This window comes from Macaca fascicularis, chromosome 15 (assembly GCF_037993035.2).
Source record: "Macaca fascicularis isolate 582-1 chromosome 15, T2T-MFA8v1.1".
NCBI lineage: Eukaryota > Metazoa > Chordata > Mammalia > Primates > Cercopithecidae > Macaca > Macaca fascicularis.
This window is the reverse complement of record NC_088389.1, coordinates 82,433,949-82,447,258: the sequence shown is the minus strand read 5'-3', so window position 1 is coordinate 82,447,258 and position 13,310 is coordinate 82,433,949. Positions and strand designations below refer to the sequence as shown.

General features: G+C 39.1%; 1 protein-coding gene across 13 annotated transcripts in view; it reads right to left on the bottom strand.

The window, feature by feature from the left end:
• Positions 1-13,310, bottom strand: part of BNC2 (basonuclin zinc finger protein 2) — a 452,504-nt gene that overhangs the window by 9,706 nt on the left and 429,488 nt on the right. For 6 of the 13 annotated variants that reach the window (XM_015437123.4, XM_074017430.1, XM_074017431.1 and 3 more), the window contains one exon: positions 9,401-11,370. In XM_015437123.4, the coding sequence (XP_015292609.1) occupies positions 9,401-11,370 (1,970 nt within the window). Of the gene's footprint in view, positions 1-8,879; positions 8,946-9,400; positions 11,371-13,310 lie in introns of all 13 variants that reach the window. The other 7 variants (XM_005581671.5, XM_015437125.4, XM_065530490.2 and 4 more) reach the window with 2 other exon arrangements.

Sequence of the window (13,310 nt, the reverse complement as noted above, 5' to 3'; positions counted from 1 at the left end):
TTAAGGACTTACTGAGAATAAATCTGAGCTTTAATTTTGAGTTTTGTATTTACCCTGGACAAATTAACCCTCAAGCTTTCCATTCCTTGTTTTATATAGTCTGACTTATATAAAGATTTTAGAAGATATATTTCCAAAATAATAGGAGCTAATTTTTACAGGCATGTGCCACCACACCTAACTATTTTTTTTTTTTTTTTTGGTCAGTATAGAAGGGTTTTTGCTATGTTGGCCATGCTGGTCTTGAACTCCTGGTCTCAAGCAATCTGCCTGCCTCAGCCTCCCAAAGTGCTGGAATTACAGGCGTGAGCCACCACGCCCAGCCTAAAATGGTTAATTTATGATCTTCTTAAAATACAACATTCAGGATGCATGAGTTCCCCAAGGGAGGTGACAGTATTTTATAGGACAATCAATATTATTATTTAGCTATGGCTTTATCTAGAATTCTGTGTTGAAAATGAAACTAATAAAGACACCTGAACAAGAAGAGTGAGCATAATCTAATTTACAAGTTTGATTAAATGTCAAAACTACCAGCCAAAAAATGAAAACTTCATTTAACCAACCAGCAATGCATGTATGCTACTAAATGTTTTAGTATTTAGAAATGGATGATTTTTGTGAAGTTCTTTTTACTTTTTATCTGCACAGGCAGAGTCTGAAATGCAGGATTTTGTATTAAAGAAGTACTTGTTCCCTCTTATGTTATTAACCACTCCCAACATCCTGGTCATAGAGATACATGTTGAGACTACCACTAATCTTGTGGGATTTCCTGGTGTATCACCACACAGCACTGAACTTTTTACCCAAGAAATGAGAGAGCAAAGTGATCTAAAGAAACCACTGAGTTCATCTTGCTGTCCAAGGATCACTTTGAAGCAGGAAGCATTAGCAACTGTTCCAGCCTGGTGCTTATATCTCATTTGAAACATCTCATTCCTGACCAACAAAGAAAATTTCAATAAAGTACTTTTACTGATTTAACAACAGTGAGCTCCTGGGAATGTCAAAGTGCTAAGCCTTTTCCAAGGAGAGAAGAAATCAGCAGCTCAAATATAATTAACCTTCCATTCTCAATGCAAACTGCCACGCATAGGAGCTCTGCAGTCTATTAGTGAAGTTATAATGGCCAACAGGCAGAAGCAAAATTGGTCAAAAAGTTGGCTGCTGCTGTCATATTTTTGGAATTATGATTAATGACACTAATAATGTGGATGATTACTGATATGTGTATCTCCAGCAGTTTATCATATTGCTTTGGCTGCCTACGTCCACAATAAACAGGATGCTATCATTTACCTCTTTATTGAAGGCAATCCTTCTCTTGAAGGAGCATATTCTAATTACTTCGTAATGTTTTATGTCTTAAACATTTTGCAGCTCTGGACCTTGCCAACTGCTTCGTGTCTACCATTGATTAATTACTGAATGTTTAATCAAAATTTAGAAACTAATGTAGTCATTTATGAGCACACCGCAGTGCCAAAGTAGTTAGGCTTTGCTCCCAAGTTTGGAGAGTGTTGGGTTCAAAATCAAATCCCAGTCATGCATGAGGATCCAAGAATTTCACCTTGGGTGCTCTGAGGTTGCCAATTCCATCTCCACTGATGAATGGAAGGTAATCTAACTACAGGGTAAACAGCATCTTTACCTACCCTGTCTTCACTGGATTTCCCTTTCCTCTTTCCTCAGTTCCCTGATCAACCGAGCACCACTGTTAGCTGTTGCTGAGAACAAGAAAGTCCTCGTGAATACCCGTCATGAGAATATAGTTTTGAAGTGGTTAAACAAGTGAAAAATAATTTGCTGGGACAAATACATAAGTTTTTTTTAATGTGGATTTTTTATGGTACTGTCATACAACCATTCACCGTTGAAGTTAAGTGTTTTTTTAATACCATTACTGAACTGCTGAAATGGATGCTAATATAGCTTGGAGTGCTAATGTCAAGTCCTGGTAATAAAAAAGACAGACTGCTGAATGAAATAATTTCAAGTAAAAAATAGAACAAAAGTGCTCTCTCTCTTGCTCTCCACTTTTATTGAATTGGGACTGACTGAGCCAATTGCTTTAGAAGTCTGTAAAACACAATTACGAGTGAGCGAACTGACCCACCAGTGCCCCCTCAGTGACAGAGCAGACTAAAAAGGCGGCAGAGTTAGAGCGGCTCCCCTCCGCTGGCCATCAGACCTACAAGGCTACCAGCTGCAGTTCTGTTGTTCTTGGTGCCCAAATGGGTCTTGTTTTACCTACGAAATCTTATTTCCCATCAATGTGATAAAGTTACTTCATACATCACTCTCTAAGATGTAGATGTCTATTCTGGCAATTAAGAATGATCTGTCTTTTGATATTCTTATTTATGTGGATGTTTATGTATAAACACACATATACATTATGTGGATGAATTTAGATTAGAACATTAGCACAATTTTTGAATGGCTGGTAATAATTCAGATTGATATATGCAATAGCAATATTGAGGCACCGCTTACATATATTCTGTTAGAAACACTTGTCTTTTTTTTCTTTCCTAAGGTAAAGTCAAAATCAGAGCAAGCAACAAAAAGAATTAAACTAGAAGTGGGTAACATTTTCCCCCCTAGTTAATAAAAGAACTAATAAACTCTACAAAGTACTAGAGTTAGGATCACTAACACTTTAGGCATAACAGCTTTTTACCAGGAATTTACAACTCCTGTTTTAATTCAAGCAGCTTGCATTAGGACATAAAATCTAGGTATATTTTAAAAGTGTAGTTTTATGTGAAATAACCAAAGAAAAATTGTCCTTTCCTAAAAAGTATTCTTTCTTCCTCGTCTCAGCTTGCCTGCCTCTCCCTCACACGTGTATCTTGGCACTCAAGAATCAAAGTTACCAAATTCCTCTTTTATGACGTTGCAATTTTTTGGCAAGGACAAGCTTCTTTCCAATTCTGCCACATTCATTTATTTGAAGCTTGTGGGAGTCTTATGGCAAGCACATTATTTCTGAGAAGGCTGTAAAAAAAAGAAAAAAAAAATCTCCGTTGCTAAACCTTCATTATGAAATTTAGGCAAAGAAGGTATCCCTTCCTCTTAGTACGAGCACGAACGATCACTGACAGCAGAAGGGCTGGCAGCAGCCTTTCACCTAAGACAAAACTGAACTTACCCGAGTTCTACAAGTGAATGTCAATGTACATGTACGGTCTTACCACCCTCTTCTGGGTAGAAAACAGCCTATGTTTTTTAAAAACAGAAGATGGGCTACAAAAATGAGCCTCTCAAATAAATAGTTACATATAAGAAAGATTCATACCAATAAAGTCTGTGAGAAGGTCAGATAGATTCTGAGGGACGTGGAAATCAGGAAGACCCTTTCAAAGTGGTCTCATCATGAAAAATACCACTGGTGCAATCAATATGTGCATTCTGCTCAGATATTTTGGCCTGAATTTTCAAGATAATGCTGGCAAGAACAGTAGATTGTTCCTTTATGAGGAAGGTAAAAATAAGAGCTATATAGAAGCATTATGTATGTGCAACAGAAGTTATAATTCCACAAGAGACTTAATGTTAACTCCCGTCAATAGAAATTTGTAAAAATCTCTTTGCATCATGAAAAGGCAATCATTCATCAGCCATGAAGCTTTGTGGTCTATTTGGTACACAGTTCTGAAGACGGGGGAAATGACTGGTGTGGTTCTTGCAGTGGAGGAGTGAAAGGTCAGCAGAGGCTTAAATGAGCTTGTCTTGCATCCAGCTGGGCCAGCAGGAGGTCATTAGGAAGATCCGAGGCTCACTTTAGGCTTGACAGAGTCTCTCTCCATGATACAAGGAGACCGTTTTGCTCACTGCTCTTCTCCCAGTATCTAAAAAGAACCCCAGGGACAGGAATGACACTGAAGTTTATCTTACTACCAAAGTTTTGCTTGAGGAGGGCACAACTAGCAATTACTCAGGAGGGGGATTTATTTTGTGTGTTTGCTTCTGATGGAAAGTAATGGAGATAAGTACAAAAGGTTTATTGATCTGGCTCTATTGTGAAACCAAATAGAGTAGCAGGGGAAAAAAAAAAAAACTCTTCCTTAACATTTAGAAGTCAGAGGATCTGCACAACTTCACGTTATAAGAGAATATTAGAAATGGAGACTTGTAGTTTGATTGGCAATGAAATGAAAGAGCTAATGCTTTAAAATGTTCTCCCCTTTTACTTGGAGGGGATTACCACATCGTATTTGACAGCTAATTATATTAGGGCAAATATACTAATAGTTATCTTGATTTGGTGCTAAGTGGCTCATTTCTTAGAGGTATTACCTGGTGAAATCATGTGTATTTGCTGAAAAGCCCTCCCTAGAAAAAGTTCTGTATAAGTTTCCAAACATAGAGAATCATGGAAAAAATGGATGTTGCTATGCTGAGAAGGTGGTAACAGGAGGTAGGTAACATGTTCTCGCATCTTCACCTCTGTTGTTAATGTATGCAGTGGCTCATCAGAGGTAGCTCATGTTAATTTATTCCTGCACACCTGTACAGGGCTGGAAGTCAGGTAATCAGACCAGCTAAAACCATACATTTCTGCTTTTTAGCTACAGCTACCCAGAGGCCTATAGAGGAACAAATTTAGTTCTGGAGACATCAGCAGGTTTTAATAAACCAAATACACACGTCTTCCTCCATAGGAATAGAGAAGTTTCCACATTTAGATGTGGACTGATTAAACTAGCAATCAAATGGAAGGTTCATATGTGACACCAATGGTTGCCTCATATTTATTTATAAATCACCCTCAGCAAAAATAATTTGATCTTTAAATTTATTCATAGGGCTAAATCATCTTTCTACAACTTGAAGATCAAACATATATGCTTACCTTTCTGATAAAATTTAAGACAAACCTTGACAACTAGCAGCTACTACTCTGAGAAGAAAGGAACAAAGATGGTAAAACTCATGTAGGATGAAAAAGAGACAATGACTTCTTACTATACAGATCATCTAGTTGCTGGGTACAAAGTCTTCATTTTAGATGGGAATTTAGAACTGCCAATCATTAAGACAAATATGAATAGATTTTAACCTATGAGCAAATGATAAGGAATATTAGGAAAGAGAACAGAGGGTATTTGTTATTTTTCTTCCTGAATAAAAACCAAATTAACTTATAAGTAGGCTCCCCTTCAAAATGAGTGACCTATGCCACTCAGGTCCTGGGGATCAAAAATCAAGTCAGAGTATGAGAAAGAATGAAAGGTCAACTACACCCAGCTAATTCTGACTATCAGGCTCTCTTCAAGAAAATTTCCCGTATGAAGACGGCAGGTTCCAGGCCAGTTAGAATTTCCTCTTCCTAGGAAAGATTTCATATGTATACTTCATAATGGAGGGGCAGCCTCCTGTTCCTTAACAGAACAGCAGCTCAGCAGCAGACAGATCAAGGGATAAACAAGAAGGAGGAAAGGGTCTTTAGAGACCTCAAAATCGAACACTACACTTTGTTATCAGGATATACTTGAAGACTTTAGCAGTCACCTTAAAGCAGCAGTCCCCAAACTTTTTGGTAACCAGAGACCAGTTTCATGGAAGACAATTTTTCCACAGACGTGAGTGGGGGGTATAGTTTTGGGATGATTCAATGATTCAGGCATGTTACATTTATCATTAGATTATCTTAAGGAGTGTGCAACCTAGATCCTTCCCGTGCATATTTCACAATAGGGTTCACACTCCTGTGAGAATCTCACGCCACCACTGATCTGACAGGAGGTGGAGCTCAGGCAGTCATGCTCGCCCGCCCACCACTCACCTCCTGCTGTGCAGCCTGGTTCCTTACAGGCCATGGACAAGTACTAGTCTGCAGCCGCGGGGTTCGGGACCCCTGCTTTAGAGCATCAGAGTTGTCTACAGAGAAAATTATTTACATTTCACTTCTATCACTCAGAATAAAAATTATTCTAACAGCTACCTAGTTACAAAGATGAATCACACTTCGTGAGCTTGCTCTCTGTCCGTGTGGAATGGTCCTCTTGGCTTCTGAATTTGTTAAACACACACTCATTTACAACTATATAGAAAAGAATAGATTTGACGCTGTTGCTTGGAATCTTCAGCCCTGACAAATCTTGCATGTGTCTCCTTCCTTCCTGTGTGTCACTTTACACAAACAGCATTCTTGCTTTTCAAAAATCTTCAACTTGATCTTATAAAATCTAGAAGGACCACCAACAAAGGACCTGGTAATCTTTGCTAATTAACTGCCAAACCTAAAACGTAGTATTTAACATCTTTCTACTTCCCATCTTACTAACATGCCTATCTGGAGACCAAAAATGCAACTACCTCATGTATAACCACTTTGGAAGAAGCCCAGGCAGACCTGTGTAAAACTCCTCCAAGGTGTTCGAATCATGAAGAAGTCTGCTTTTATAAACAGAAGGAAGAGGGCAATTCTGTTAGCTTTATGACAGGAATCTTAGAAACCCTTAGCCCTGCACACTTCAGCCCCCACTCAAAATCCCCTCTAATGCTTTATTTGCACAAGGAAGACATTGTGGAGTCAAGGATGGATGAAACTGAGACTCTGGGGAGAGGAAAGAAATGGGTCTGAGGACAGCAGGATTAAAGACAAAGGAGGGTTTCTGTTTGAGAAGGTCTGTTGGCTCAAGAAAAAGGTAAGAAAACTTTTCTTAGCTTCACAGCAAATTAAAAAGGAAAAAATAGGGAGACAAAATTCCTGGGGTTCTTGTGACTAATAAAGTAAAAGTGAAGAGACAGGAGAAGGTAAGTCTAAGAGACAGATCACAAATGTAATCCAAGAGGCTTTGTGAATAACGAGATTAAATCACAGGTTGACATTCATTGACGAAATGACAATAAAAGGCTGAAACAGGAATACAATTATGTTTCACAGTTCACTCTGCTGAGATGCAGGAAGAGGCAGGCACCCCAATGGCATCACTGGTTATTTGGTGTAGCTAAACTCATAACATTATGTTAATTCAAGTCATAGACTCAAACAAGATGAAAACTTTTCTTCAGAAAATATAATGTCAAAATTAAAGTATCAGAACTTGTGTGTTTATAACCTAGGATCAAAAGAGTTGTGTATTGTTAAAAAGCAAAATTTCAAGTAAGAATTAAAAAAGTTTCTATTCTACAATTTTTGCAATCTGCTTTTCCATTTATCTTATGTGATAAAGCTACAAACTGAAAAAGATTGGACACACTGTGATTTCACCCAAATGAAATGTATCAACTGTCTTCTGAAGCTTGCTATCTTCTGCGTGACTGAACACCCTGGGAGCACATCTGTACTCTTCTTCCCACCTAGAATATCCTCATCATCCTAGATGTGGGTCTAAACTTATATATAGTTAGTCACGCACTAAAATCCTGATACCTACAATAAAAAATGAAGACTGAAATATTTTCCTGCTATCAATAAATGTTTTTCCTCAGACAAACCAATAAGCAGTACCTCAACAGTGCCTCCTTATGTGTTAAGACATACACATACGAGCACTTGCGTTTTCTAGGAATTTTACATAAATGAAGGCTTCAAACGTTGGGTGTGTAGCCTTTTGGTCTCACAGCTATTTATTCCAGTGCTATGACTTGCAATATTTTCAGCAAACCAACTAAAACTGTGATAGGACTTCATGCAATTAAGATTAAATTTTGGCTTGTCTTCAAACACTCCATTTCCATAAATATTTTATGCAGGTTTTCGAGTCTTTTATTTTTGTTTAAAAAAATGCAATGCATTAACCTCATTATTAGTAGTGTACTATCTCAAATTTAAAAGAATGAGTATTGCTCACAACTTGGGGGAGGTTGGGTACAGTATTTTATTATTCAAAATATAGCCATCTTATCTGATATATTCTGGGACTGTCAATGATACCTTGGAACTGAAATAACATGACTATAAACCACTTTTACAGAACAAAGTAAATGGGGGTGGGAAAATCATTAAAAAATAGTTTCTCCTCAAAGCATGTTTTGGGTTATATAAGAAAGTTACTTATTTTTCTTAAAGATTTTGCTTTTCAAAGATTGGCCCCCTTTTATTTCAGTAGAAAGGAAAAAAATACTCTTCAAACTTTTATTTAAAAAAGGATTGATCTCCAAATATGAAGACAAAACAGAATATTCCAGAGACAGGACACTACTTTTCAGTGGTATGTTTAATGTTACTTTGCCAAAGAACTCTACGCAATTGACAAGCACTAGAATTACTGCTTATTAGTGGTGGCTCTGTAGAAACTTTCTAGTTAATTTAATGTGTTTCTTCCATTGATTTCCACCATGATAATAAATTTTCTTTAAAATATTTTTAAAAGACAATGTAGAACCAAAAACCACACCTGATATAATGGTTGAAGAACTAAACTGGCCTGTGACCTGAGTCGGGCTGGTGGTGTATTGTGTAAATGATCTGCTCATAAGCTTATCTCAACAAATGCAGGATAACCGCACTATCCTGCCACTGACCACCTTGATACATTCCATTTATATTACATTTTCTTGAGGATTAATAAAGAACTTTGTAGGTTTAGGACCAGCTGCTTCTGTTTAAGCCCAACTGTTTCAGAGCTGCAACTACATAGCAAGAGTGTGATGTCATCTGAAGGCTGGACATAATACATTCGTGCTGGTCCTCAAAGTATATGCATGCCTCACCTTCTGTGAATAATCCCCATGGTAGACTATAGTTTAGAGATGTGCTCAAAGCCATTATGAAGTTAAGATAAAGAAACCCACACCACCATACCATTTTCCCACATCAACAATTACATCTGTCCCATTTCCTCCTGATATTTTCATGACTCTTAAAGAATTCAAGGACACACTACTCATGTAAGGAATGATAACATTACTGGTTATACCTACGGAGATGCAGGCTGTCTCGATGTCCTGGACCTATGGTTCTTTCCATCCGTAAATTTCTGTTTCTATATTGGATAAATATGTGTGTATGAAGATAATATATTGATTTAATCAAAAAGCCACATGGCAAAGCAGAAATATAAATATATAAATATATATATAACAGAAGCTGCGGCTTCTAAGTGAAGGTTCACGGGGAAGCAGGGAACCGTGTACATAGTTAACTTATTCACACCCAGATGCATGAAAACACATACACACACATATACACAGAGCACAGAGAAAAATGGCATGCATTACGGGTAAGATGGCACATGATTCTGCATGCTTAATCATCACAAGCACCAACTGCAACAATCCTTCATGAGCATGGCAGCCTAGTTATCACGTGATCACTGTGGACAATCTTTACAGTGCATCAAAAACATCTAAGTTGGATTTCTTTTAGTGTGAAGTCCAACGTGACTGAAAACTGGCACCCTCCACCCCCAGCAGGAGCAGCCAATGGAGATTTACTGACCTGTCTCTGCTTCGGCGAGAGGGGAATGCAGCATTGCAACCAGCCACTGTGCAGACGTGCATCTCTTTCAAGTGAACATTCCTGTAGTGAAGTTTCACACTGTAGGAGCTTTTGAAACTCTTCTTGCACACATAACATATTTTGGGGTCTGGGCTAGAACACAGGTCACCTTCTGGGGAGAACTTTTGAGGGCTGCCATAATTCAGAGACGATGTAAAGCTCTCATGCAAGGCGGCCATGCTGGCACCCCCACCGTTGTACAGTCCATACTGGCTCATGTAAAACATGTCGTAAGTGGGGTCTGTAAATTCTTCCTTCACCTTGATGACGTCCTGGTGAGAGGGCTCACTGTGGTTCTCATCAGGCCTCTCACTATTCATCAGGACTTTTTCACTCACTTCGCTGTGAATGTGCTCATCCCCTTCCATGGATTCCTCGCCCAGTTTGGGCTCCGAAGACTCAGACTCGTTCTCATAGTCCCGCTCAGGCTCTTGGTCTTCAGAAGTCATGCTGTCGGCCCTCCTTATTTCAGTCCTTGAAATGCACCGGGTCCTGTTATGCTTAGAAAAGTCCTTCACAGACATGCCTGGGCTCATCTCCTCTTGGGAGTGACAATGATTGTCATGGCTCATGTCATTGACCACAGCTCCACCATCATTGGGGTCATCATCTTCATCATCAAACTCATCGGCGGTATCAATAATTTCCTTCTCAATCTTCACAGGCATGCTTGACTTCCTGGGCTTTTTCTTGGGTGCCAGGTCAGCACTGGGCTCATGGGTGGCCATCATCACTGCTGGCACTACTGGCTCAGAGGGTGGCGGGGGGTGCTGCTCTATGGTACCACTGGTTGGAATGATGGGACTGGTTGGGAGGGAGGTTGGAGGACTCACCATTTCCCCTGGAGTGAGTAAACTTCTATAAAATGGAGGAACTGGTTGTACAGTCTTTAGCCCAGAAAACACCAGCTGGCTAGGGAGAGGATTTTGCAAGACAGGGTCTAGAGGGGGAGTGGTAAAACCCATTGGGGGCCGGCCAGGGCTTGTGAGTGCCAGATTTGATTTTGTACTTGCTATGACAGGGGTGGCAGCTCCTGAGGTGGCCCGAATTAAATCTTTATCTCGGTTATTCCTTAGCATAGGCATGTGAAGGCGAGGATTGGGGTTTGCACTGTGGCGATTACGACTTCGGAGGGAGCTAAAGACCATGTTGCAACCTTCAATGGTGCATCGATGTTTGATCTTCAGGTGAACAGCATTGTAATGAATTTTGAGAGTACCTTTGTCATAGAACGTCTTCCCACATGCATTACAGAACACTCTTCCCTTCCTAGAGGCTGACCCCATCCTTCTCATCCGATGAATCCGGAATGAGCTTTTTGGGTGTTCAGTTTTAGTTAAATCACTGACTGGGGCAGAATTCTGAATGGGAGAGACACAGGCTGGCTCGGTTTTGGGCTCCACATTAGTAATGCTGGTCAGGGCATTTCTATTGGGTGTTTGATCATTCTTATAAGGTGTGGGAGAAACTTCAGATTCACTGCTCTCATTATATTCATTCTGAGTTGAAAGGCTGGGTTCCCGCAGCCTCAACCCTGGTTGCTCTAACAGTAGCCCATTTGGAGGCAACCCTAGCAGTGGCGCTGAGACAGGGTTTATGTACTGGAATGGAAGCAGAAATGCAAGGCTGTTTGGGATGTTTTCGAAGTGATGAATGCTGGAAGGATTGCTGTTCTCTAAGTGAGCAAGGAGGCTGGGACTCCTGGTGCGATTATTGCTCTCAATGAAAGTCCTTATATCTGAGTCTGTCTTTGAAGATGGTACAGCCACGGCCTGTCCTTCTTTCTCCTGAATTGCCATCAGCTCCACAATGGATTTGGTTTCTCCAAACCGCAGAAACTGCTGAAGGGTGATGATTTCCTCTTCTCGAGACATGATGGCCCAGCGGTCCAGCACCTTGCCAGCAGCATCCTAGAGGCCACATCAAAGAAACAACAAAGACAAACACAAAAACTTATTGATTGTGCATAATTATTCAATGCAACTGAAGGTGCTCTGTGTGCTCATAAAACACCGAGAGCAAGAGCAGAAAACAACATGCAAGCACTGTTAATAAAAGTCAACCCACAAAGCAAACTTTTCTGCCATGCAAATGTAGTAATTAGAGTCACAGTTAGAGAAACAGATTGAGTTTAATAATGTCAAAGCAAACAAAATGTAGACCACTGGGGCTCTGTGATCTAAAATGCCTTCAGTACTGCTTTTTTAACAACAATGATCTATATACTATGCAACTATTTAGCATATATTAGTATAAGATGTGAACTCCTGCTGTGAAATCCAATATAAATGAAAAAAATGGTACCTTAGTCCTTATTAAACTGTGATACTATAGGAAGGAATTAAGTACATTTTGTGAAATTTACTTCTTCAACATAAGCAGACATGACACTGGATTCAATGATGAAAATTCCTTTAAGTAGGAGTTATGTGAATTTCTGAATCAAAAAGATGAATAAAGTAGCATTACCCCTCATATCTTGTTACTAAACTGTATCTTTTTTTTTTGGAATGGCTATATTTTAGTATCATTTAATAGCAGGCAATTTCATAAGGAAGAGTAAGAAAAACATCACTCATAAAAGGTAATTGTACTTTTCCTGAAAATTGGTTGTAATTCTATGATTCAAAGTTTGAGTTAGACTTAATGTATTTGACTTTTTACGATCTTGTTATAAATGACAGTCATAGATATCTAAAAAGTAAACATGTGATGGATTTAGATAGAATAAATGTGTAAAAAGTTGTCTCTCAGCATCCTCCTCTGATAGCAAAGGGAGTCCACAGAGAATACACATCAGTAATCACCAGACTATGTGTTGTTAAATATACATTAAAAAGCATTTCACACTTTCATTTTTGCTAGTAACTATGAGATTTGCCTGGAGGTAGGACTTTAAAATCCTGCAATGTAATGTCAGGCAATCCATTTCAGCATGGATTGAGAGAAATCTATTCAAACACTTAAATAATGACTCCATCACTTTCTAGGGCACCATTTCTTCCCATTGGGATGGCACACTTTGCATCCCTCTGTGAATGACACTTGCCCCAACCCTGATCATGAATTTAAGAAAGCATAGTATCTTCTTAAAAACAAAATGACAAGATACTTATTAATTACAAACGGAAAATCATAACATTATCATGGAAAAACCTAACAGACCCTATCTTAAAAGGGTGATCGAATTTACCACCGTGAATGGAAATCACGCCATCATGTACCGCTCGTTAGGACACACTAAGAAGGGCACAACATCACTTTTGTGGCATTCTTCTAATGATATGGTTTGGCTGTGTCCCCACCCAAATCTCATCTTGAATTGTAGCTCCCATAATCCCCAAATGTCGTGGGAGGGAGCCGATGGAAGTTAGCTGAATCATGGGGGTAAGTCTTTCCCGTGCTGTTCTTATGACAGTGAATAAGTCTCATGAGATCTGATGGTTTTATAAAGGTTTTATAAAGTTCCCTGCACATACTCTTGCCTGCTGCCATGTAAGATGTGACTTTGCTCCTCCTTTGCCTTCCACCATGACTGTGGGGCCTACCCAGCCATGTGGAACTGTGAGTCCATTAAAACTCTTCCTTTAATGGACAAACACACTGTAAAAACTTCAAAACCTCAAGCCAATCATCAGAAATCATCAGGCAAACCAAAATTGAGGGACATTCTACAAAACAGTAGATAGTACTCTTCAAAGTGTAAAGTTCAGGAAAGATTTATTAAAAATAAAGAATGGTTCCAGATTAGAGGGGACTAATCAAATAAAGTTGTGTGATCCCAGACCAGAAAAAAGACATTAGTGGGAAAATTAGCAACAATTGAATAAAGTCTCTAGATTAGTTAGTA